This window comes from Protopterus annectens, chromosome 16.part0 (genome assembly GCF_019279795.1).
Source record: "Protopterus annectens isolate FY-2018-M chromosome 16.part0, PAN1.0, whole genome shotgun sequence".
NCBI classification, from domain to species: domain Eukaryota; kingdom Metazoa; phylum Chordata; order Ceratodontiformes; family Protopteridae; genus Protopterus; species Protopterus annectens.
In genome coordinates, this window is record NC_056750.1 from 236,405,832 (window position 1) to 236,433,271 (window position 27,440).

Genomic DNA, 27,440 nt, shown 5'->3' on the forward strand with positions numbered 1-27,440 from the left:
TCCAGTCTCCGGTGTTCCAAAAGCGGGTTTCGGCTCCAGCCCAGTTGGCTTCGGAGCCGATGGTCCACTCCCCTACTGTGGTTCCTCCTCCAACAGCTTCGGCACCGTTGGAGCCGGTGCTGGTAGAACCTGTGGAGGTGTTAGGGTTGGGCCCGACCCTTGCTCCAACTCCGGCTCTTGGGTCGGAGTTCAGCACACGGACGTCTTCCTTCGGCCCTGGGGGGGAGGCTTCGGGATTGATGCTTTCGGTCCCAAGTCTCCCTCTTGGTGCGTCGGCGGCGGGAGTACCGTCCACTGTCGTGGCCACGGAGGTGGGACCCTCCCAGGATTCTGGTGGTCCCGCCTTCAGGGCTATGAGGAGTGCTTTAGCCAAATCTTCCTTGGCTACCTCCACGGTTTCCCCTGCTCCTTCCCTACATTTGGAGACTGGGTCATTGGCAGTCCCCCTGTCCTTAGCGGAGCCCCTGGGCCTCAGGTTACCCCCGCTGGGGTTTCCCCACTCCTGAAGGTCCTTCTGAAGCCTCTTCGGAAGAACCTCCCAGGAAGAGATCGTGCAAGAGGAAGCACGTTGACTCCCCTGATGAGTCGCTGACATCCGACACTGATCTCGATGATGCAGAAGGGTCCCCCAAGTCGTCCTCGGATGATGTCTCCTTTGCAGACATCCTGGAAGCGGTTGGCTCTCAGCTGGCTACAGTGTCGTCCATTTCGAACTCGTCCATGAGGCTCATTTCGTATGCGGCGAGGGAGTAGAGCGCGGTACAGGCATTGCTCTACGGAGACAAGCCTGGCTCCGCCTGTGTCATTTCGCGGAGGCCTTTAAGTCTTCATTTGCCGACGCCCCCTTTGATGGGTCCTTCCTGTTTGGACCCAAGGTAAAAGACACATTAACCCGCTGTGAACAGGAGGGTAAGACTCTGACTGCCGTAGGGGCACGATTTTCCACTCCATTTCGGCCTTATCCCAGGGCTAAAAGAGGAGGGAAAATGTGGTTCCGTAGATCTCAGAAGCCTTACCCCTCTCAGCAGGAAGATTCCCCTTCCAGAGGCAGAGGAGGGGGAAATTCATCCGGAAGACGCCGTCCCAGAGGCGGCAGAGGCCCTCGCAACACTGGAGACCGCGAGTCCTTTCGTGGCTCTTCAGCCTTTCATAGTCCCTGAGGGATTGCCCGGCTGTGCTGCTCGAGCCAGTCGGGGTCGTTCGAAGCACCTAAAGGCCTGGGAAGGGATCACTCAGGACCGATGGGTGCTTCGGATTATCGCCGGAGGTTACTCCATCCCATTCTCTCACCCCCCCCCCCCAGTCCAAAAAAATCCCGGACCCGCCACCCAGTCAACGGGATACCGCAGCCTCAGAAGTTTCAAAGCTGCTGCAAAGAGTCATCCAACCGGTCCCCGCAGACCAGATCGGATTAGGGACTTACTCAAGATTCTTTTGGTGCCAAAAGACCGGGACTTGAGGCCCATTTTGGACCTCAGCATCCTAAACCGTTCGGTCAGAAAGTCCAAGTTCGAATGGTCACTCTACAAACCATTCTCCCATTGCTGGAGAAAGGTGTTTGGATGTGCTCCATAGATCTCAAGGACGCGTATTATCATATCATGGTACAGCAAGCGTCCAGGAGACATCTGCGCTTCAGCCTGGGAGGCAGTCATTTTCAGTTCCGTGCGCTGCCCTTTGGTCTCACCACAGCCCCCAGGGTGTTCACCAAGTGCTTGGCAGTAGTGACTGCTCACCTGAGAAGTCTAGGATTCCAGGTGTTTCCGTATCTAGACGACTGGCTCCTAACTGCCACCTCCAAGCATCTACTTCTGCGGAGCCTACAAGCCACTATATCACTGGGCAATTCCCTTGGAATCACCTTCAATTGGCCAAAGTCTGTGTTGCGGCCATCTCAACGAATAAGATTCATAGGGGTAGAGATAGACTCAAACCAAATGCGGGTCTGTCTACCTACAGACAGAATTCAAACAATACAAAATCAAGTTTGAGCCTTACTTCCCAGGTCCAAAGCCCCAGCCAGAATGGTCCTGCAGCTATTGGGATCCATGTCTGCCACGGTTCTTCTAGTCCCCTTGGCAAGGTTGCACATGAGAATCCTCCAGTGGCTTCTTTCAGCTCAGTGGTCCTTTCAGGAACTCCCTCTCAGTCACCTCATATGGATCACGGAATCTTGCAAAAGGGACCTTCGCTGGTGGCTAGTGCCCTCCAATTTGGATCAGGGACGACCCTTTGTTCTTCCTCCTCCGGTGGCCACTTCGACCACGGACGCCTCCCAGATGGGGTGGGGGGGGCATTCCCTGGGCAGGTCAGTCCAAGGCAAATGGCACCCGGAAGAGACTCTCCTTCATATCAACATCCTAGAAATGAAGGCAGTACTCCTGTCCCTTCAAGCCCTTCACAATTATCTCCCTCAGGGCGTAATTGCTGTTCACTCAGACAACATGTCAGTTGTCTGGTACCTGAACAAACAGGGAGGAACCAGATCCTATCCTCTTTGCAGAGAAGCCATGAGAGTTTGGGAATGGGCAGTCTCGACCAAACGCTTCCTAGTGGCTACTCACATACCGGGCAAGTCCAATGTCATAGCCGACAGATTGAGCAGAACCATCCTCTCTCCTCACGAATGGTCTCTGAATATGACAGTTGCAAGTCAGATTTTCAGCGAATGGGGAGTTCCGTGTTGCGACCTCTTCGCGACTCCTCTGAATGCGAAGTGCAAAGTATTCTTCTCCCTAACCCCGGCTCCGGGGAAGAGCCCCATGGACGCATTAGTCCATCCTTGGCCCACCGGCTTGCTTTATGCCTTCCCTCCAGTTCCTCTCCTTCCCAGGGTGATTCAAAAGGCATCTCTCTTGGGGAGCAAAATGATCTTGATTGCTCCTTACTGGCCTCGTCAAGTGTGGTTCCCCTATCTTCGGAAACATGCTCTGAAAGGTCCATGGTTCCTGGACCAGGTCCCAGACCTACTGGTTCATCAGTCGGGACTATTCCACCAGTCCCTACACACCTTAAAATTGACGGCTTAGCTCCTCCTCTTCCGATGATAGTCAGGAGTCATGCATTGGATCCAGATGTTGTGCACATATTATCTTCGGCCCACAAGTCTGCTACAAAGAAACTGTATTCTAGCAAATGGAAAAGGTTTGCTATTTGGGCTCAACTCCGGGGCCTGGACCCCATTTCTATTCCCGTGGCAGAAGTGCTAAAATTTCTGACCTCTCTTTTCAATCAAGGCTCTTCAGTTTCTACCATCAAAGTACAATTGGCAGCAATTTCTAATTTTCACGAATCCATAGACCCACCTTTAATGAACAACAGATTGTGTAAGACCTTCTTGAAAGGTGCTGCTCTATTAAGACCTCCGATTTCTCATCCTGCACCTCCATGGGATCTCGATATAGTGTTACGCGCCTTGACTTCTTTACCCTTTGAACCGGCAGCTACATGTGATCTAAAGTTTCTATCATGGAAGACAGCCTTTCTGGTGGCGATTACTTCTGCCAGAAGAGTTTCAGAGCTTCAAGCTTTGTCAGTGAAACCCCGTGCTTGGTTTTCATAAAGACAGAGTATCCCTCAGACCAAACCCTTCCTTTGTTCCTAAAGTTTGTTCTACTTTCTGCTTACAACAATCGTTAGAACTTCCAGTTTTTTTCCCAAAATACTCTAATAAAGCGGAGTTCATATTCTACACACTAGATGTCCACAGACAGTTACGTTTTTATTTAGACAGGACCAAACAAACAAGGAAAATAGATCAATTGTTTGTATCCTTTGCAGATAACAAATTGGGCAACGCTGTCACAAAGGTCACTATTGCCAAATGGATCAGGGACTGTATTACTCAAGCTTATATTTATTCTAACAAAGAGCTTACCACCTCTGTCAAAGCTCATTCTACAAGGGCTATGTCTACTTCGGTAGCATTTCATTCTAAGCTTGCTATTAGTGACATTTGTGCTGCGGCTACATGGTCTTCCCCGCACACCTTCATTTCCCACTACAAATTAGATGTGGCATCTAGAGGACGAGCTTCATTTGGTTCCACAGTGCTCAGGAGTGTTTTCCAATGAGCCACCCGGGATTTAGGTGCTAGGGACGCTGTCCCATCAGTTCAGAATGTAGGCGAGATAGGATCACATAACATCTTTTAGTTATGTACTCACCATAACTTCAGATGTTTGGGATCAATCTCGCCTACATTCCTAATAACCCACCCTCCTTCCCCCTTCCTTGGAGATCAGAGGATATCAGAAGGTCCGAATCCTGTTTTCATTTTGAAACATCTAACAATGTTATATAACCAAGTTGTGCATGAGTGCATGAATGCGGACAAACAAGATCTGGGGGATTAGTGGTGGTGCATCCTGGGATAAAGATAGCTCAGCCAATTAGAGGCCTCGCTCTATAGCATAAGCGTGCCGAGTCGGAGCCGAGGGATCGGCTCCGAACCCATCAGTTCAGAATGTAGGCGATATGGATCCCAAACATCTGAAGTTATGGTGAGTACATAACTAAAAGTTTCCCCACCTTCAAAGCTAGAAGGCAGACTTTCCCGTTTTCTAAACAGGTGGTTAGATATTAGCCAGGAGAAGTGAGTCAGTTATACCATAAAGTCAAGATGCAAACTACAGCTCTCCTTTCTGGAAAGGCATTCTCTCCTTTCCAGAAATTCACCTGTCCTGAGTCTTGGCTGCAAATCAGCCTGTTACTGAACAAGGGCTCCCCAGAACCAGTCCCAAAGAAAGAAAATGTGACAGATACTGTTTTTTCTTTTTCTTGGTACAATCCTCAGACCTGGAGATCAGTGCTAAGACTTGTCAAGGTTAAAAAGGTTCATGTGGTTCTCCAAGTTCAGAATGTTAACCCTTCAAAAACTCCTGCCCACGCTTTCACCCCAGGTGTACATGGTCTCTGTTGATCTAGAGATCTCCTACCTGCACATTACCATAGCAAGCCTTCATAGGTTCATACAGTAGTACTAAGCTAACTGCCCTTACGAGCCATTTTAAGCCTAGCCAATTATCCCTTGTGAGACTCAAACCCTGCACTTTGTGTTTGTAAGGCAAACACCTTAACCATTAGGCCACCCTCCCAACTCCTTCAGAGGAGGTATTTCTTTTTCTGAGTAGATGGGAAGCATTATTGATTGTGTGCATTTACCCTTTGTCTTGTCTACTGCTGCCAGAGTTTTTACTGAATGTCTGGCTCCAGTAGTTACTTACTGCAGGGAAAATGGTATCCGACTGCCTAACTCGGGCGCAGTCTGTGAAGGAACTGAAACCATCTCTTCACTTAACTAGGAACCCCCTGTCAAGCTAGGGAATCTCCATCATGATAAAGAAGCTAAATCTGTCCCCCATCGAAGAGTTTAGTATTCTTAGGAGCCCTTTTAGACACAGATGAGCAGATGGCCTTCCTTCCACAGGACAAAGTAGACATTCTAACTCGGTACTTCCAGTCCCTGCTTGATTGGCTATTAGTGATGGATAGAGAGATCCTTAGGGCTATGGGCTACAATGGCATTCTGCAGCTTTATGATCCACTTTTGCCAAACTGCACATGAGGAATGCTCAGTGATACCTGAAAAATATATGGTGCCAGCACTAACATCCTGTGAATTACAAGGTAAAGCTTCTTCAATGCCTGAAAAAGGAAATTCTGTTGTAGATAAAGGCCTGTTTTCAAAACAAGGGAATCCCTTTGCAATAGAAAAAATCAAGTTATGACCTCAGATGCCTCAGACTTAGTGTGATGCACCCATTCCGGTGAACTTCAGGTGCAAAGCCAGTGGGCAACAGCTTTCAAGAGTCACATTAATCAGAAGGAAGTAATACGTTACTGTTGCTGTGAGGCTGTCAGATGTTGGATGCCTACAGAAATATTTGTAATTTTTTGTTGGAGTCTTCAGTACATGGTCTACAGACATTTTTACTTTGGTGACAACTGTTATACCCACTGCTGTCCTAGTTGGTTCTAAGTTTTGCACCCATATATGTTGATTTTACCTGTGGGATTTTTTTGAACTTCAATCTATTTTTATTTAGATATATATATATATATATATATATATATATATATATATATATATATATATATATATGTATATATAATAACCGTAGCTCTTAGAAGAGAAAGAATTATATAATAAAAACTTCTATCTTAATGTACTATAACAACTGCAAAATAAAGTAAAGAGAAATAAAAAAATAAATCACGCAGACACCGAACAGTTAGTTAAGCTTTCGCTCTTATTGGGATGAAAGAGCTTCTTCAGAATAACTCCTTGAGGTTACAGCATACAGTATAAATCATAAGAAATGACATGCATTTACAGTAGCCAATGAATACAGTGAAAATATTGGAACATAAATACAGAGGCCAATAGCAGGAGCAGAATCCTTTCTGTTAAAATTCAAATATTGCTTATAACTGGAAAGAGAATGTGGAATGTTATGAATATTCATAATAAAAAATGAATATTCATATAGAAGTAAAACAGTACATACAGTAAAAGTGGTGTAAGTTCACAATTTCCATTTTAACGCACACTTAATATTAACATTTTCATTTAAGCCTGGAAATACTTCTGAATTAAGAAGTAACTGCCACTTTAGTTCCTTAATTCTAGATATAATTCCCAATCACCATAAAAGCTTTCAATTTGTTCTAAAATAATAAAGTTAAATTTGTTAAAAGATGAACATGCTTTACTGTGTTTAAATAAGGCATTATTAAAATTCTGTGTTCTTATTGCTCCGAGGTGCTCTTTAATTCTGTCAGAAAGTTTTCTAGTGGTTTTCCCAATGTAAAAAGCTGAACAAGTTTCACAGATACCTGCATAAACAACAGCAGTGGTGTGACAGAAAAAATGTTTGGGATATGTAATAGTATAGTTAGAGTGAGGAAAAGTGTAACTCTTGCCATTCAAAATGTAAGGGCACACTACACATTTCTTGCAGGATTACAAGCCTAAAGGTACAGTGGAAGTAGTGTTACTGTTTAACAAAAATGGAGAGTCTCTATTCTCTAATTCCATTCTGATGGTTCTTGTTCTTTTAAATGAGAAAGAAGGAGAAGTGCCAATAGCAGAAATCATGTGTTGAGATTCAGTTAGTAAGTCCCAGTTATTGGAAATAATATTCCTTATATGCACCATATCCCTGAAGATGGGTAGAGGAAAACTAAGGGACCTGTTAGTACTGTCAAGGTTATTTGACTTAGGTTTGAATCCATATAATAAAATAGGGAAATGTTTAATATACCTGTCTGATGCTATTTTAGTGTAAACAGAGTCAATTAAACTTTCAGGGTAATTTCTTTTTAAAAACATCATTTTCAACAATTTAGCATTAGAGTAGAAATCAATGTCATGGCTAATAATTCTTGAAATTCTTATAAACTGACTTTTAATTACATTCTTTTTCATAAAATATGGATGAGAACTAGCGAAGTCAAGTAAATTGTTTTTGTAAGTATTTTTTCTGTAAATAGTGGAACATACTTCTCTAGAAGGTAAAATACTTACTGTAGTATCCAGGAAATAAACAGAATTACCACAATCTGAAGTAACAAGATTCAAAAAACCAATGCTCATTTTCATATCTGATATGAAGTTATCTAAAGAAGTTTTGTCACCCTTCCAAGAAAAAAAGATGTAATCAATAAAACGTTTATACACATGAATCAAATCAAAATTAGACAAAGTGTGTAAGCTTTCCATCTCCCAAGTGCTTAATACAATATTGGCAAAAGCAGGTGCTAGTTTCGAACCCATGGCTATGCCTTTTGTCTGTTTGTATATATGACCATTGAAATGAAGAAATTGTTATTTAGGACTATTTTAACTAGAGTGTACAAAGTGTTAATTTTAGTTGGAGAAAAAGAAGTGTATTTAGTGAGGAATAACTTAAAAAGTTGTAGACCCTCTTTGTGTGGAATATTAGTATATAACCCTTCAACATCAAGGGTGGTGAGAATGCAGTTGGACAACTCAGCTTTGTTCTGAAAAAGAACATCTAGGAAAGCCCAGGAATCTCTGAGGTAATACTTGGTTTGTTGTACCAACGGATTCAGAATACAGTCTAGAAAATCTGCAATTTTCTCTGTTTTAGTTTTCCTGTTTGATATAATATGTCTAAAAGGAGGGTCTGATGTACTTTTATGAATTTTAGGGATGCCAAATAATCTACCTAAATTAGATGAAGGGACCAACATGAACATGTATTCTTCAAAGGAAATGGCATTTGTTAAATGTAAGTTTTTTAAAATGTCAACTTTCAGGAAGTGTTTATTAACTGTTTGAACATCAACTTATTAACTGGCTTAAATGAAAATGTTAATGTTAAGTGTGCGTTAAAATGGAAATTGTGAACTTACACCACTTTTACTGTATGTACTGTTTTACTTCTATATGAATATTCATTTTTTATTATGAATATTCATAACATTCCACATTCTCTTTCCAGTTATAAGCAATATTTGAATTTTAACAGAAAGGATTCTGCTCCTGCTATTGGCCTCTGTATTTATGTTCCAATATTTTCACTGTATTCATTGGCTACTGTAAATGCATGTCATTTCTTATGATTTATACTGTATGCTGTAACCTCAAGGAGTTATTCTGAAGAAGCTCTTTCATCCAATAAGAGCGAAAGCTTAACTAACTGTTCGGTGTCTGCGTGATTTATTTTTTTATTTCTCTCTACTTTATTTTGCAGTTGTTATAGTACATTAAGATAGAAGTTTTTATTATATATATATATATATATATATATATATATATATACTTACATATATATATATATATATGCATACATATATACATACATACACATATATGTATCTATATATACACACATACATGTTTAAAAAAATGTATATTCACACGTGTGTGTGTGTGTGTATGTATATATATATATATATATATATATATATATATATATATACACACACACACACACACACACACACACACACACACACAGGCTTATCTTTTATTTATTTGTTTATTTTTCTTCAAAACTTGAGGTGTTGCGCAGGTTCTTAGACAATTTTTGGCTTTTATGGAAGGGGCATTTAAAGTAATTATCGTAGTTTCTTAGATATTTAAACCAGAATACGTTTGGTATTAGATTCACTGTGAACTAGTTTTTTTTTTTTACTATGGATTTTTGGGATGTATGTGTTACTTGATAAGTCATTTAAAACTACTGTAATCTCTAAGCCTTTCGTATTTTAAGACAGCTTCAAGTTTTTTATGAAGTGTAAAATAAATGAAGGTACAACAAAGGCTGTAATTGTAAAATATGTTCATAGGTGGGTACTAGGCTCTCTGCCCGAAGGCATTTATAAGCCTAGCCGGAATTGTTGGCTTTCGCCACCCCCTTAGATTAGTTCCCTGTGCTTCTGTCCAGCAGGGTCAATGAAGTGACCCCCGGGGTAAACTTTCTATTTTCCATCCACTCATCAAGGTTTCTCTTGAAGAGTGTTAGCGAGGAGCTCTGCCTGATGTAGATTGGAATCTGGTTCCAGAGTATGGGAAGTCTCTGGGACAGGAATCTGTCCTTCCAGCACGTCCTATTTATTGTTGTGATGAGGTTTAGATCCCTAGAGTGTGTGGCTCGAGGGGATATGGTTTTCTTTAGGTGGAGCATGTCCATCAATTCTGGGTTGGACATGGCCCTGTATGTCAGGCATTGATCAACCCTGACTAGGCGGTGTACAACCGAGTACAGTTGGAGTTTCTTCATTCGAGCTGCATAGGGCATCTGTTTGAGGCCAGTGATCCTCTTGGTGAGGTACTTCTGTGGTCTTTCCAGCTGTTGCAGGTGTCTTGTAAGGTACATCCCAAATGGGGTGTTGTACTCTGATGGGTCTGATGAGTGATGCATAGAGGGGCACAATGACCTCTCTTGATCTGGATGCAAACCCTTTTGTGATTAGGTGGGCCACATAGAAGGATTTTCTAACCACTTTGGCAATGTGATTATCAAAGGAGAGGTTACTGTCTACTTTGGTACCCAGATCCCTTATTACGTCTTCCGTATTTAGGGGGCTACCACCTATGTGGTAGTTTGTGGGTATTTTGTGTTTTCCAAAGGGGATGACTATGCACTTTTTGGCATTTAGCTTGAGGCCATGGTTTTGACACCCAGTATCGGTCTCAATGAAACCCTTTTGGAGGATGTCTGTGTCAGCTGGGGAGTCAGTTATAGCCACTAGTTTGCAGTCGTCTGCGAACTTTGTCAGCCATAGACCTCCTGTGCTTGCCTGTAACTCTGAAAAGTATATGCCGAACAGGAGGGGTCCTAGGACTGAGCCCTGGGGAACACCACTTGTAACCGGTTTAGACCAGACCTAGCTCCTGCAACTCTTACCTTGTGGGCTCTGTCCGTGAGCCAGTTGGCAACCCATCTCGTGACGTACGGGTTTATGTTCAGGCTGATCAGCTTGTCTGTAATACCAGAATGGGGAATGGTGTCGAAGGCCTTTGCGAGGTCTAGGTGGGATGTGTGGACCACCTTTCCCTTGTCTTTAGCCTTGGTAACTGTCTCAAAGAAGTCCACCAGGTTTAGGAGACATTATCTGCCCTTAACAAAGCCAAACTGGGTAGGGTCCAGTGTTTGGAGATTCCCAATGTCTCTGTTAATGAGATCCATGGTGATGCGCTCCATAGCCTTGCAGACCAAGCTAGTCAGGCTTATAGGGCCATAGTTCCCGTGGTCTGTTGCTCAACCTTTGTGGAGCGGAATAACTGTTGCTGTGCGCCACTCTATGGGCACGTAGCCTGTGGAGAGGCTGAGTTTGAACAGTGTGTTTAGGTGAGGGGTTAGTTCATCTTTGCACTTGTGTAGGATGCAGCCTGGGACACCGTCCGGTCCCATTCATGCTGTGATTTTGGCTTTGGAGAAGGCTGTTTTAACCTGAGTGCCTGTGATTTCAGGGGCATTACATTCTTCTGGTATGGTTATAGCCCCTTTTGGGGGTGAGAAGGGGTGAAGTTTGCACTGAAACTGTCTGCCAGAATGTTGGCGATATCGGCCGGTTCAGTGTATTTTGTGCCACTGTGCACTTAATTCCTAGCAGATCTGAGAATTGCCACTTAGATTCTTGACATAGCTAAAGAATGCCTTGTGGTTATCTTTGGAGTCCTTAGCAATTTTTCTTTCGAAGCTAGCCTTGGATGATTTTATGAGGGATCATAGGTTCTTGCTGATTCTGATCAGGGATGTCTTACCTTCTTGGGATTTTACTCTCTTCTGTACTAGTTTCCTCCTCCTGTTGTATAGTTTGTTTATGGCAGGGTTCCACCAGGCTGGTTTCCTTTTCTTGGAGGAGTGTGTCTTGGAATAGCACAATCCATGCATTCTTGTAGGTGCCCGTAGAGTGCATTAGTAAAAGATTTTGCAGCTTGGGCAGCGTTATCCTTTAACATGGGGGCTTTGAAACTTTCTACCTCGATTTTAAGTAACGTGAAGTTTGGTTTTGAAAAGTTTTTCACTGTGGTTTATTTGACCATGGGTGGGGGCGTAATGTGGATATCCAAAGGATTAGTTTATGGCCATCTAACAAGCGAGGGGTTGACCTCCAGTGTGGATCACCGGTCGCCCATGTTGCTGATGACCAGATCCAATATGTTGTCATCTCTGGTGGAGGTGTTGACCAGTAAATCCAGGGCATTTGAGTTTATAAATTCTTTGGAATGTTGGGCAAGGGAGTTAGTACTTGAATAGTTCTCCCAGTTAATTTTTGGTTAATTGAAATCACCCAATATCAGGGTGTTTGGTAGGACCTTTATGTTTCCAGAAATGCGGAATGGGGGTCCTGGGACATGGTGGGTGATCTGTAGCAAGCTACAGTTTGAATTGCAGTTTTTCCCGTTAGTTGCACATGGATGATCTCTGAAGCATTGTGCTGTGCCACTAACCTGGAGGTGTGGGTATCATGAATATGGATATGTCAGTCCGGGTTTTGTGGCCGAAATGTATGGTATGAGTTGTAGCCTGGTAGTGCTGGGGGGCTCTCTGGAGCTTTAAACCAGGTTTCTGTTACTGCATGTATAAATTTTCTCCATACTGAGGAGTGCTTCGAGTGTGTGCATTTTGAGGTTTAGACTTCTGGCATTGAGCAGTGTTACCCTCAGTTTTTTGTTACTTGTGCTATTTATGGCGGTCAGTTTGTCTTTTGAGCCTTGCCTAAAAAGGCACTATGGAGGTGGCAAGAGCCTTGGCCAGTATTCGAAAGTCTAAGGGTGACTGGTGCAAGCAGTCTCTAGTGACACAGCATGGCTTGTTGAGCATGTCATCCCAGGCTGACAGACATTGGATCCCCTTTGAATAACACCAGAAGCTTAGTCAGTTGTTGAAATTGATATTTTGTTTCTTTATATCGTGGTATCATTCTTGGTGAGGGCAGGATACTACTCAAGGTCATACCGGCCTGGGCTAGGTGATCAGAGAGCTCTTCCATGTCTCTCTTCATGTAGTCCAGGGAGGTACGGCTCAGGTCATTCACACCAACAAGGACAATGACTGAGTCGTGTTTGTACTTGTTCTGGAGTGACCTGGGTTCTTGTGTTATGTGGCGGATCCTGGCACCCGACAGGCAGCGAACAGTAACCTTCTCCTTGTTCAGCCTAGTGAGTGGGACATCAGTTTGCCTGACTATTGAGTCACCTATTACTAGTGTTTTGGATATGTTATTTTGCCTTAAGGGCTGTGATTGCGTGGCACACTGGTTTTGTCAAGTATGTGTTTCATGGTTTGTGTTGGGGGGGGGGGGTGGAGGTTGCTTGGGTGTCTGCTTTGGAGGTCTCTGTTGCTTTTGCAGATTTTTATTTAGAGACTCCGAGTATGTTTTTGTGTATTTGTGTTTTATTCCGGTGCTGGTTTCATAGGTCTATGTGAGACTGGTGGTGTGATGCAAGTTGTTACCTTCTCCTCTTGACTGACTGGTCCAGCCTTAGGTTGAGAGAGCTTAGCCTCCAGTTTGGCTGTATAATTGCATCTCTCGCATGTCTTAGTGTTTGGTGGTAGGAGGAGAGGGTTGTCTGTGTACATGAGGCAGTTGTAACACTGCCTCAAAATGCCCAGATTCACCAGTTAGACCAGAGAGTACACCTGAAATTTCCCTTTGGACATGCCTGGATGGGTACAGTGAACTGTTTTACTGATTGGCTGGTAGGGTTGAATAGTGAGCCTTGTCCTTCTCTACTGTATAGGGGGGTCTAGTGCTATGGTTTATTCGTTCTTGCTATGAGTTTTGAGCAAGTGCCAGGCTGAGAAGTGAATGGTTTGAGTGCTTAAGTTGAAAGTTTGTCTAGTTCCAAGGGAAAGATGGAAGACTTTCTGGAGCCGGGAATAGTTATACCCTAGCTAACTGGCATTGCCCAGCAAGCAAAACCGCGCATATGCTGATTTTATAGCGGGGAAATGAGAGAGAGAAATTAGCCCAAAATGGCCAATAAACTACTAATTTCTGGGCAGAAACCACTCCTTCAGGGACAGATAGGCTGCTCAAAGCTCCCTTCTCTCACAGGTGAACAGAGAAACTTCCTTCTATCCAAGTAAGATATGGGCAAACACAGAAACTTGTAACACAGCCCTGAAATCAGCACCAACCTGAAAACTGGACTATACTAGCTTAGAAATTAAAGCAGATACAATCAAAAAACACTTTAAATGCACAAAAATGGCTATCACACTTGAGTGTGTAGCCTACAACAGTTAAACAGGTAATTTAAACAGAAAAACAACTATTAAAGTGCAGGTAGTAAAATAAGTAGAATGTGTAGCTGAAAGAAGCTTTTTAAATCACAAACATTTTAGGTGTATCCACACAATAATGGGGCTATAATTGCTAGGTATGATGGCTATCTGGGAATTTGAATGGTGGACTCTGGCAGTCAAAAACAAGTTCAGTACACATATTTTTGTGGAAATGGAATGAAGTATTTTGGTGTATGGACTAAAGAGGACTGTGTTGCAGTGGAAAAGCTATATCGGAAGAGAGCAGGAAGAAGATTAAGGAAAGAAAGCTTGATGGCCAACGTCCGTGGGTATACATAGTAAGATACAGGCAGAAAAATGTTTCAGTTCCATTTATCCCGTACATAGGCCAGGAGGCATTCCACTTTTTTTCAGCCAGAGGAGAAGCTGTGGATGGCAGTAGGCATGAAGAAATGTTTTTAGTATGGAAAAAGATCAAGAGTAAGTGAGATAAATTGATTCTCTTTATAGAACAGGGAAGATGTGGGCCACCTGATCTGAAGGAGTATTGTAAATCTGTGCAATCAAGGCTGACTTGTAAAATGCAAACAGATCGATAAAGATTAAGTGGAAAAAAGTAATGATGGAACAAGGTGGAAGTACAAGGGTTGCAGAGAGAGATTAGAGTACAAGGCCTTAAGGCAAATATCGATTATGCAGAATATTTTATTTAGAAATTGACAGTGTTATAAAGAATAGATCAGTGAGGGAATAAAGAAAGGGCATGTTACTAATAAGAAAACATACAGGTTAGAGCACTGAAAATGTGCAAGATTTGGCAAGAGGTAGTTGGAATATTACTGAAGGAACCATACTACTAGGAGCCGAATAGTTGTAAGGGAAACAAGATGGAACTGAATGAATCTAAGCAGATGCTGACCTGCTTGTCAGTGTGTGCCTTCCATTCCAGGTTATGCTGGCAGAATATAGACAGAGTGAGAAGGAATTATTGAAAGAAAGACAAGGTCCGATAAGGTTTTTAGTCGAGGCAATAACAGAAGATATCAGGAAAAGAATAATTAGCAAGGTATTTAAAATTGCTATGATATGAAGAGTCAGAGGACATTACAAAAGATTGGGAAGGAAGGTTAGAATGACAGATAAGAGAACAGTGGGTGGAAATTTGTAAGGTCCCTAGATATGCTGTGAAGTACAGAAAATTTACAGTGTTAGCATGAAAATGCCTACATATGTTCTTTATACTCCCAAGTAGAGTTCAGAGGATCCTCCCTCATATAGCAAATGTGAAATGGAGAGAGGAACAGGTTTTCTAGGAATGTGTAGAGATAACTAGATTTAAGGACTTTCTTGAAAAATGCACAGACACAGTTGTTGGGGGGAGTTGTTTTTAACTATGGAAATGTTGCCAGTGAGTTGGAGTGTAGAGTTAGAAATGCAGAGTAGTGTAGATGAAGTATATATTGGGCACGGGACTATCCAGCTTATATCACCATTTCCTTTTTTTTTTCTTGTTTTTAGAATGCTTATAAATTCTTTTGGATTCATCTTCCTGATGTGACTATTCAAACTGCTGTCATTGTATCTCACCGCTGTCTATATTCATCATTTGCAGCCACTTGAATGTTGATACTATAAATGTCTGAATGTGGTTAAAAAAAAAGTCACAGTGAATTATTTCAGCTTGCTTTACACAAATGTACCCTAATCCTGCGAAGCTAGAAGAAGGATTGTTTAACTTGTTTTTGACTGCCAGAGTCCACCATTCACATTGCCAGTTAGCCATCATACCCAGCAATTATAGCCCCACTATTGTGTGTATACACCTAAAATGTTTGTCTTTTGTAAAAGTAGTTAAATTACAGGCAGAATGTACTTAGTTTGTTTCACACAAACACACACAGTAGAGCAAGTATTTCAACTTATTTCATACCAGTGCACACTAGTCCTACAAAGCTAATCTGTTTAAACATAGCAAAGATGTTAAGTTACTTTCAGCCACAGACAAAACCTACTCAGCGATTGCAGTCACTTTGCTGTGCGCACCTCTTCTGATTGTGATTACAAATGGCTCTCTACGTCTTAGTGCAAGAATCGGAGACAAAGCCAGCAACTGAGGGGGGTCAAAGGCCCAGAATCAGAGACAAATTTCTCTTATATACTTAGTTGTTAGAATAATAGCTTTTGCGTTGGCATGCATGTTCTGGATAATAGAAAAGCTTAAAAGTCAAATGTCATCATTTAGTGACTACAGTCTTCAATAATTTGCCGTAACGTAAATTTTTATGAGGAACAGACAAAAAATATGAGGCAAAGTCAGGTGGAATTTTGTCTAGTTATGGACCATTTCAACTTTTTCACATGAGTAGGAGCCAAAGAATAAACATTCCAGCTTATTTTATACAAATGCACAGGAGTCCTGTAAAGCTAACTGAGTAAACCACAAGAAGATAAGTTGCTTTCATCCGCAGTCAGCTGCCTCCCCTATTTGGTGACTGCATTCCTTAGTGACTTTTCCAGAAAACCACAAATTGTATGAGGCAAATGCCAAAAATATGAGGCAAAGTCAAGGGCATTCTGTGAAACTGGGAACTGTATTGACTTCACACGCAGTCAGCAGAGATTAAATATTCCAGTGCATTTCCTACAAATGCACATTTGTCCTGAAAAATTAGACTTGGAAAACAAACATGACACAAGCAAGTTGTTTTTCATCCATGTCTAGCCCCCCCCCCCCTTTAAACTAAGCAAACGAAGAGTGTAAGTTGCTGTCATCTATAGTCAGCCCCCAGCCCTCCACATCTCGTGACAACAGCCTTGAGTGAGTCACCAAAGACCACAGATTTTATGAGGTACAGACCAAAAATAAGAGACAAAGTCAAGGATATTTTCTGCTTTTCCACATAGACTAGCCAAACAGTAAACAATTGTATTTCACAGAAGTTAATTCAGATTTTAAACAGAGCAAACAGTGGGTTTCTTTCATACACAGCTCACTTTAGTGACTGCAGTTCTCACTACTGTATTTGGTTGCTTGCCAGCATATTAAAATCCTTCAGGAGCAAGCAGTATTTCTTTAATCCACAGCCAGCCCACCTTCCCCACCTGTTCTTTAAGTACTGCATTTCTTAGTTCAGTAGTAGATCTGGTTGAATTAATAATGATTTCCACTCACAAAACAGAAGTGTGGCTTGACATGACTGCAGTGTATGTTTATCCTGGTACCGTAGATCTGAACTTCTTTCCTCAAGAATCCAGCCAATTCCAAAAAAAGTAATGGGGCAACAAAGGCTCAGACTTCAGGTTAGTTTTTTTCCCCCCTGATTAACTTAGGATGTCAATATAACAGGGTTTGCCTTTTTTGAACCATAAGAAATATGACATACTGACTTTATTGACTGTAACTGTCCGTTATTTACCAGAAAATGAAAACATGTTACAAGATATATGGCAAAAATATGAAGTAAAATTGGGTACTTATGGGAGCTGTAGTTTTCTGGTGCCCTGCTAGAATAAAAAAGCAAAAAAATATATACATATCTTACGTTACCACCACTCGTTGCTTTTCCCCTCAGTCTACAACTCCTTACTGCATTATCTAATTCTTGCAGGCTTTCAGCTAGTTACCGTCTCATGAGTTATGGGAACGCAACAAACGGAAAGCTTTAGCACTTTGCAGTGTAGATCGATGATTCTGTTCACTTTGTGTCATTTATGTATTTTATTTATTTTGAAATATTCTTTGTGCAAAGTAGTGTCCCTAGTTAAATAGTATCACAGACCTCTAATGAGCATGTGCAGATGGTAGGCACTAAAAATATACAGATGTGAATTATTTCCAGTGTCTTAACTTATTTATTTATTTTTAACTAAAAACAAAGATGTTCCATAGTGATTCCTGCATTCAGCACCATAGCTAACTAAAATGAGCCATCAGTGATGAACATAAAACGTGTGTGTGTGTGTGTGTGTGTGTGTGTGTGTGTGTGTGTGTGTGTGTGTGTGTGTGTGTGTGAGAGAGTGATATACACACATACATACATACACACACACATATACTAACACACACAGAAAGGGTCCCTAACACACCCGGTCATGGTAACATTGCAGCTCACTCTACTGTGCCTTTAGGTACTAGAATTAAAATAATGTTGGCAATATTTTTAAGGAAGCTAGGAAGCCTGCCTGTGGGAAAACCTACATAATTAACATGTTTTCCATTTCGTGACAGGGAGAGAAGATCGAAAAGTGGCAGGGATGCCCCTGGTTCTCCAGTACCTCCTAAACTGTTTGGTGCAAATTTGGCTTATGCAGCAATTACAGGTCACCTGTTTGCCATTTTAACCCACCTTTCACTATAACTGCATTTCCTAAATTGAGACCAGTAAAACAATTTCTTAAGGGAGTTCTGAACTTTAGACCACCTACAAGATGGGCCACCTGCACCCTGTGACCCACGTTTGTGTAGAAAAAACTCGCCCTTGTCTCTTCTGAACTGGCTGCATGTGTGTCTTAAATTTTTGACGTGGAGTAATGATCTCCTGGGGACCACCCACCCCAGCGACACAAGTATCTGAACTACAAGCATTGATTCTTGATCTCCAAAGAATCTTTTCTTGTTCTTCATAAAGATAGACTGAGCCTAACAACCAGATCTTTTATGCCCAAAGTAGTGACAGAATCCACCTTCAATCAAAACCATTCAGCTGCCAGCCTTCTTTTTACACACTCAGAATAAGGGTGAGATGATCTTAACATGCCTTGTATGTCGCAAGACAGCTCAGGACTTGTCTACACTGAACCAGGAAGTTTAGGAGTACAAATTCTTCTATGCTGAAAAGACAGGGGTGAACTAGTGGCCAAACGAACTTTATCAAAATGTCTTTTACATTTTAGTTCTGCTGCTTATTTCAAGGGAAATGCCTTTCAGTTGCAGTCAAGGATTTCCTAGTACCAGAGATACCACAACTACAGGGGTATTCTCAAACGGAGTTGGATACTCAAGCTGTTTTGGAAGCTGTCACATGAACATACCTTCACCAAGCACTAAATGTTGACTTTAGAGCTATGTTGAGCTTTGCTGAAGTGATTTTAAAGGGCATGCTGAATCCCAGCCATTCTTTTCCAGATAACATGTGCTATAAAACTCTGGGAAGCATCCTTAATAGAATTACTACTGTGACACTGATCTGAATGAAGAGCATACTACAGTTGTGTAGGTTACTTAGCATAGTAGGTGATACTGCAACAGTCATCTACTTTTTGAATGTCATCTCCCACCTTCCATCCCCGCGGACTCTTCTGCTGTACCCTAACCCTTTTTTTTTTGGTGAGAGGGGGGTACCCGTACCTTCATCTTTCTCTAGATTTTTAGGAACTTGGTCTACTTGACAGTAGTTCAAGGAAACACTTGTATTCCACTCCCCCACCTCTACTACCTTTTCCTTTTCTGGATCAGTGTTTCTTCTTAGCTGCATATTCCTACTCTTTCTCTGCCTAAGTAATCTCCTCAAGGACTTTTATGCCAGATTGTGTCAAGAGAACTCTGAAATGGTTTGCGAGGTGGATGTACACCACTGATAAAAAGGAAGGGATCCTAAGCTGTAGTAGTCAGGCCTACCACAGAGAGAGACCTAGTGGAGTAAGGTCCACTAATTACTGCAGCAGTGGTCTCTTCAAACATCTACCACTGTGGTAAGTTACCTACATAGTTGTACTTGGTGTTTACATAGGTTGCTTCAGGAATGTCTTCAGTTATACTGTGGTCATTTTTTCACACCTTCATCGAGCACTGCTTGGAGTGTGATTCAAGGAGTCTGATGACTTTGGCACTGCAGGTTTCAGCCTTTTGAGCTTTTACCTTTTTCCAAGGCCTCCCAGGAGGTTTAGTGGTTCATTTGAATTCTGCCCACCAGTGCACTCACTGCAGAGGACTTTGGATGTCAGTTATGGCATAGTGGTCATCATCACTTGGTCTGTGAGGAAGACCTCTGCATCGGTAGTTGTTTATTATTTTGCACACCGTCCTGTGCTTGGATTATCTTTGTGTTTTGCAGCTGTGATGGGAGGGAGTGTGCTGCAAATGGGCAAGTGTATATTTATATTTCAGTGTGTGTTTTACCTTGTTTGTCATAGCTGTCTTGCATTATTTGCTCTGACACTAAATGGTGGACATACTAAGAGGCACACTACCTCAGCTTGCTTTCTTAGTCTGAAGCATCAGACATAGGAACAAAGGCGAAAAAAGACAAACTGCGAATTGCAAGAGGAAATCCTAACAGTTAAACCACTGCAGATGTTTTTCACATGTGTTGATATGATGAAGTGCATGTCTGTTAGTCGAGCAGTGGAGATCCCTCCTTGGTATGTTGTTGCTTGTGTTCCTTATCTCCACCAGTCAGAATTTGGTACTTGTGTGCGCATATATTTTTTCCCTCCCCTCACTAGCTTTTGTACTCATAGTTATGCAAGCAAGGTGTTGACACTTGCTGTGGCAACCCACTCTTGACTCAAAAAGCAAGCCTGGCTCCTTAGCCTTTCACTTTATTTTTTTCTCCTGCTTACACAATTTGGATATCTTTCCTGAAAAGTTTCATTATTTGATGCCCAAGTACAAGTTTAGTTTGTCTGTTGGCCTCCAAATGAGCCATGATCTGCACTAGCATTGCTGCCTCCATGTAAATTTATTTCAAAAACAGCAGTCTAATGCATGCAGGTCTTGAGCTTGTCCTTGATTAGTTAGCGGATAAGGTCATTGCATTAGTAGATGTGTCCCAAGATGTAGGTGTAGCCTATCCCTCAGTTGACTGGCTAGAGACCTACATGATCTTGGGAAGTTGTTCCCTGACCTTTAGTTGGAGTGCTGAAGACTGAGGATGTCACACTCAGGGTTGTATTCTGAACACAGTAGTGTTCATTGGCTGTGGTCAGAAGTGGTCCCGTCAATATTCCTGTGCTGGTCTCACTATTCAGAGCCCAAATGTTGGAGGAATTCTGAGTATGGGAAAATTGGCTGAAGATATCCCTTTTACATCCCCCTGCCACTGTTGAAGTCGTACTGCAGAGCACTAAATTCCTGTTCCCATCTTCTTTTGTGCATCATCATATGCTGATGTTCATCGTGTTTCACTGTTGCAGTCATTACTCTTGGGTTATCCTGCTGGCAGGCTACCCGCAGTCGGCCCGAATTCCAAAGTCTTGGTCCGGCATCGGTTGCTGTCGCCTCTTCCCTGACGTCAGTGCACCAGGGGTATAAAAGATGCAGCAGACGCCATTTTCTTCAGTCTTTCTTGCCGCGCGGTGCCCGAAGCAGAAGCAGTTCGCAAGTGCTGGTTGTGTTCAAATTTCAGATCCGAAGTCTTCATTTAAAGCTAAGTACCCCGTTGGGGAAACTTTTTTCTTGCTCCCGACTGATGTCAGAAAAAGTTAATAATTGTATTTCTTGTGGGAAGCAAATACCTCATAAGGACTTCCATTCTTATTGTACTCTTTGCTTAGGCCCTGATCACGACGAAGCTAATTGCAGATTTTGTGCTAGATTTAACCAACGCACTATTAAGCGTCGGTACGATTTTGCATTTCATTACTTTGGCTGAAGATTAATTACGCGATTTCGTCGGATAGCCATCCGACTACTGCAATTCACAAGAAACGTAAGGAAAAGGACAGGCATCCGAGGTCCAAAACTGACGAGGCTTCTTCTAAGCCAGTCGCCGGTTCGCAGCCCCTGACTCCCGCTACCTCAGAGCCGCAGGCTGCTTCTGACTCCCACGTGGAGCAGGTTAGGCCTCTGGAAACTCAAGGTATTGGACACTCGGAAAATATTCCCTTAGATGGGTCCGGAGCAGCTGAGCAGGCATCGGCTTCTGAGGATATTTTCAGACCTACACAGTTATATATAAAACCGACTACAGCTCCAAAGGCAAAGACTAAAGCACCACTAAAGACAAAGAAACAAGTGCAGCAAACCCATGGACAGGCCTCCATGCCTAAAAAAACAGATGCTCAAAATGGCCGAAGACCTAATTACTTTGATCAGGGGTTCCCATCCCCCTCCTGAGACGAGGCCTAGGCAAGAGACAGAATATGAATCTTCAGATCAGGTTTCCATTTCCTCTGGGTCCTCTTCTGACCAAGAATACTTTCTACCTCCCTATGAGGATTTCCTATGCTGAAGAATCTATCCCTTCAGCCTCCCCTCCTGATTTTTCTTTTGGGGAAACCCTGCATACCATGAGGGAGCACTTCCACTGGGAGAGCCAAGACTACTCAGAATCTAAGAAAAGGCTTAGAGGTTTTCTTTTACTACCTCAGCACAGGCCTCTTGCTATCCCTCCTGTTTTAGACATAGTAGATGTATTTTCAGAGTCTGGCCTGTCTCCTGACACTCTACCCCTTGCTCCTGTTAAGCCAGACAGATACTACAGGGTTCCAGATTCACATAAATTTATTTATAAAAACCCTGCTGCTGACCCAGAACTATTTCTCAAGGTCCCAAAGGGGTCAAGGCTTCCACTGCAAAAAACCCTAGCCCCTCTGATAGGGATTCAAGGGCACTGGACAGATGGGGAAAAAAGGTTTACACTTCTGCTACCTTGGCTGTGAGGGCTTTAAATTGTCAATTGCATATGCTTAAATGTCAGCAATACTTATTGTCACTGCTTAAACAGAAAATGTTAAATTCTGAATGTGCAGAAAACAACAAAATGCAGGATTTATTGCATGCAACTGAACAAGTGGGAAAGCATACTTTGCAATGTGGTTTTGATTCTCTGGAGGCCTCTTGCAGGGCTGCTGTTACGGGTTCTGTCATTAGTCGACATGCTTGGTTAAAGGAACAGAATCTGCCTGATCATGTTAAAGCAAAATTATTAGATGCTCCATTACAGCATGATACTTTGTTTGGTGTTAAAGCAGAAGAGGTGTTGAAGAAAATGGAGGATAAAGCAAAATCTATGCAGACAGTTAAGGATTTCTTACAGGTGCAGCCTCCCAGATTTAGCAGGAACTGGCCTACAAAGAACTGGTCCTTTCCAGTGTCAGACAGGCCACAAAGAGGCAGATACAGATGCCCCAGAGGCAGATCTCAGCCCCAAGGCTCCTACAGGCCTAAACAATGGGGTACTTCTACCTCCAAAAGTGGAGAAGACAAGTCACAGCCATACAGGAAGCAGTCCCAATGACTTTCCTCTGCCAGAACCAAGCACTTATCTTTTGGCAGCCCCCTTAGGGGGAAAACTAGCACTTTTTTCACAAAATTGGCGCATGATCACCCAGGACAAATGGGTCTTGAACATAGTGTCTCAGGGCTACAGGTTCCACTTTCACACCCTGCCAAGGGCAAAAGGTATGCCAGACCTTCCACACAATCAATGGGCAGAGGCACAAAAGCAAGTTTCATCCCTCATGGACATGAGGAGCCATTCAGCGAGTACCACAAGAGCAGGGACAAGGATTTTACTTGAGACTTTTCTTGGTGCCCAGAAAGGACAAAGCCTGGAGACCAGTACTGGACCTGTCTATTCTAAACACATTTCTGGACGTTCCAAAATTCAAAATGTTGACTCTGCAGCAGCTACTGCCCATGCTGGGCAAGAAGGCTTGGCTCGTAACTTTGGACCTAAAAGAGGCATACCTGCATGTCCCAATCAGACATTCTTGCAGAAGATACCTCAGATTCATAGCTGGCTCAATGCACTACCAATTCTCTGCACTGCCCTTTGGTTTATCTACTGTGCCCAGGGTCTTCACAAAATGCCTGGCACCAGTAATTGCATTTTGCAGACAGAGGAATTCAAATATATCCTTACTTAGACAACTGCCTTATTCAAGCAGAGAACAAAGACATTCTACTAAAGCATCTGGCATTTGTAAAAAGATTACTAATTTGCCTAGGGTACATTGTAAACGAAAAGAAATCAAAACTAGTACCCTCTCAAGAGATAATATTCCTGGGTGCAAGCTTAAATACTACTGCCCAGATGGCTTATCTCACGCCAGACAAACAAAGGCAACTGACTTCTTACTTCAAAATATTGGCAACAAAGACCCAATTATCTGCAAGAAAAATTCTGCAGGCTTTGGGCTTCATGGCATCCTGCATCCTGCTCATTCCATATGCCAGACTGCATATGAGAAAACTACAATGGTATCTAAAAAGTGTTTGGACTCAACATTGCCACAGCCTGGAAACATTAATTACCCTCATTCCCTGCCTGCAACAGGTGTTTCGATGGTGGACATGGGCCTGTCACCACAACAAGGGACAGCCATTCACTTTACCCACAGCCAGACAGACAATAACAATGGATGCATCAGATTATGCCTTGGGGGGGGCCCACATGGCAGGAAAATGTTTTCAGGGCACATGGCCCACAAGCCAGATGCATCTTCATATCAATCAAAAGAGATGCTAGTTGTTCAGAATGCCCTGTCAGCTTTCGAGGATCTACTTCATCCAGAACAACTACTGATAAAGACAGACAATACTACAGTCATGTGGTACATAAACAAGCAGGGAGGCACACATTCCTACCCCCTTTGCCGACAAGCCATGACTTTGTGGGACACAGCATTGACATTTCAAGTTCACCTGCAAGCACAATTCCTGCCAGGAAAAATAAATACTCTGGCAGACGAACTAAGCAGAAACCTCATGGATCCCCATGAGTGGAAACTGGATCCACAAGTCTTCAGCATGATAACAAGGAAATGGGGATGCCCAGACATAGATCTATTTGCTTCCCCTCACAACTGCCAACTACAGAGATTCTGCACAAGGACTTATCACAAACAAGCATGGAAAGTGGATGCCCTATCGTTCAACTGGAAAAACCTAACAGTATATGCCTTTCCTCCACTGCCTCTACTCCCCAAGGTACTCCTAAAGGTCAGACAAGAGAAGCCAAAAATGATACTGATTGCCCCAGACTGGCCACGCCAGCACTGGTACCCAATCGTAAAGAACTTGTCTCCAGGCCCAGCCTTGACATTACCTCAGACCTCTCACTTACTGACCCAACACAACAATCAGATCCTGCACAGCCAACTCAGGACCTTAAATTTGGTGGCATGGTGGATAATGTAGCCATTCAGAACACTCCTCTCTCCAAAGCTGTAATGGATGTTATTTTGGAGGCCAGGAGGTCCAGTACCAGAAAATCTTATGCACAAAAATGGAAGAGATTCTGTGCTTGGAACCAGAAACAAGGAATTGACACGTTTGTACCAAATATTCCTCAGATTTTACAATACCTAACTGAGATGCTGGACAAAGGCCTATCCTTTTCATCAATTAAGATTCATGCCTCTGCCATTTCAGCCCATTACAATATGGAGCCACCTATCTTTTCTCATCCTTTAATAAGACAGTACCTCAGAGGGGCCAAAAACATAAGACCTCCAAGGAGAGCACCAATTACCTACATGGGACCTCAATTATGTCTTGGGAAAAACTCACACTGCCTCCTTTTGAGCCAGCCTCAACAGCTGATATAAAATTCTTATCCTGGAAATCAGCTCTACTCCTAGCAATAACCTCTGCAAATCGAGTCTCTGAGTTACAGGCACTCATGGCTGTGGAACCTTTTATCATTTTCCATCCAGACAGGGTTTCTCTGAGGACAAATCCTACATTTATGCCTAAGGTGGTGTCCAGTGTGGCCTTTAACCAAACCATTTACTTACCTACCTTTTATCCAAACCCACAGAACAAGGGTGAGAGACTTCTGCATTCTTTGGACATACACAGACAGCTACGCTTCTACTTGGACAGAACTAAAGCTTTCAGAAAGACTGAGCAACTTTTAGTGGCATATGCTGCAGGATCACAAGGAAAGGCTATCTCAAAACAGACTATTTCAAAATGGATAGGCCATTGCATCCGTTTTTGTTACTCATAACCTGGCAAATCAGTGCCTAAGGGCATTATGCCACATTCAACCAGAGCAGCAGCCACTTCAGCAGCCTTCCTCAGGGGAGTACCAACCAAAGACATCTTATAGGCTGCAACTTGGAGTTGAGTGCACACTTTTACAAAGCACTGCCACTTACCTCTACTCTAAATCCAGAGCAGGCTTTGCCACTGCAGTTCTGCAGGGCCTCTTGGCTTCTCCTAATCCTATTTAGCCCAGCCACCCATCCTCAGCTTTGGGATTCAACCCAAGAGTAATGACTGCAACAGTGAAACACGATGAACATAGTACAGTTGTGTACCTACCATAAATGTAGATGTTCGAGTGTATTCACTGTTGCAGCCCCGGTTACCCTCCCACTATCCCCCTTTCTTTTGCTGAGTCTTATCTGTACTTCTCTATTCTGTGCAACTTATGTGGTGTATTTGCTTGTAGATGAAGAAAATGTTTACTTTCATGCATGCATGTTTATTGGCATAATTTATTTAGCCTACCCTTTTGGGGGCACCTGACATCTGGGGCAAGAAAAACTGAAGAAAGTGGCATCGGCTGCATCTTTTATACCCCTGGCGCACTGACGTCAGGGAAGAGGTGACAGCAACCGATGCCGGACCAAGACTTTGGAATTCAGGCCGACTGCAGGTAGCCTGCCAGCAGGATAACCCAAGAGTAATGACTACAACAGTGAATACACTCGAACATCTACATTTATGGTAGGTACACAACTGTACTTAATCCATATGACGACACACCCACGCTCGTCTCTGGAGAATATGGGGAGTGTGGATTTGAAAGCTCATTGTTTATGGAGCCACGAATACTGAGCCATGATGACATAGCAAGCCTACTGGTAAACACATTTCGTTCTAACTTTAACCCTCTCTCCCCCCTCCATCCTTCCCTCAGGAAATACCATCAAATAATGACGCTGCATACTATCACTAGGGAACATATCCTCAGTACTCTGTCCAAGGCCAAGAACACTGCGTCAATGGGCCCCGACAATATCCCGGGCTGCCTTCTAAATTGAGTGAAACATCACCTGTCAGGCCGTCTGGAATCACTATTTAACTGTATTCTTGAAAGTGGTTTTGTACCTCCTGACTGGAGAACAGTAACCATCATTTCCTCTGCACAAAGGCAGGACATGTACAAACCCTAGTAACTACAGACTCATAGGTCTCATTAGTCTCGTATACAAAGCTGTAGAAAGAATTGTCATGGAAATGACCAAAGACATAAGAAACCTCCATACACTGGACCCAACCCAGTTTGGTTTCTTCAAAAGCAGGTCATGCCTACTCCGTCTGGTGGACATCTTTGAGAATGCCAGCAGAGCAATGGACAAGGGCAAAATAGTTCACACTGCCTACCTTGACCTGGCTAAGGCATTTGACACAACACCCCACTCTGACATTGTCGACAGACTCAGTATAAACCCTTGTCACCCAGAGGTAGCCAGCTGGCTCACAGGCAGGACCCAAGAAGTTAGAATTGGGAAGTCCAACTCTACAGAGAGGGCAGTCACCAGTAGAGTTCCTCAGGAATTGGCCCTGGTACCACTCCTTTTTGGCATATGCTTCTCAGAAATCAGTGCCAACATCAGGGGCCTCTGGCTCACCAAATCTGCAGATGATTGCAAATTAGGTACAGTAATAAAATCTCCCACCGGCACTTAATGTTCTCCAAGAAGGCCTTACACACACAAATAACTGTTGTCAGAGCCATGGAATAAAAATAAATGCCAAGAATTGCATAATATTATCCTTCGGAGAGTTAGCCACACCCTGATAACTGTTAT

At 42.9% G+C, this 27,440-nt stretch overlaps 1 protein-coding gene across 1 annotated transcript in view; it reads left to right on the forward strand.

The window, feature by feature from the left end:
- The window catches only part of LOC122790579, a 1,409,443-nt gene that overhangs the window by 811,415 nt on the left and 570,588 nt on the right, over window positions 1–27,440 (forward strand). The window contains exon 7 of the mRNA XM_044058105.1: window positions 8,175–8,255. Within this exon, the coding sequence (XP_043914040.1) occupies window positions 8,175–8,255 (81 nt within the window). The remainder of the gene's footprint in view (window positions 1–8,174; window positions 8,256–27,440) is intronic.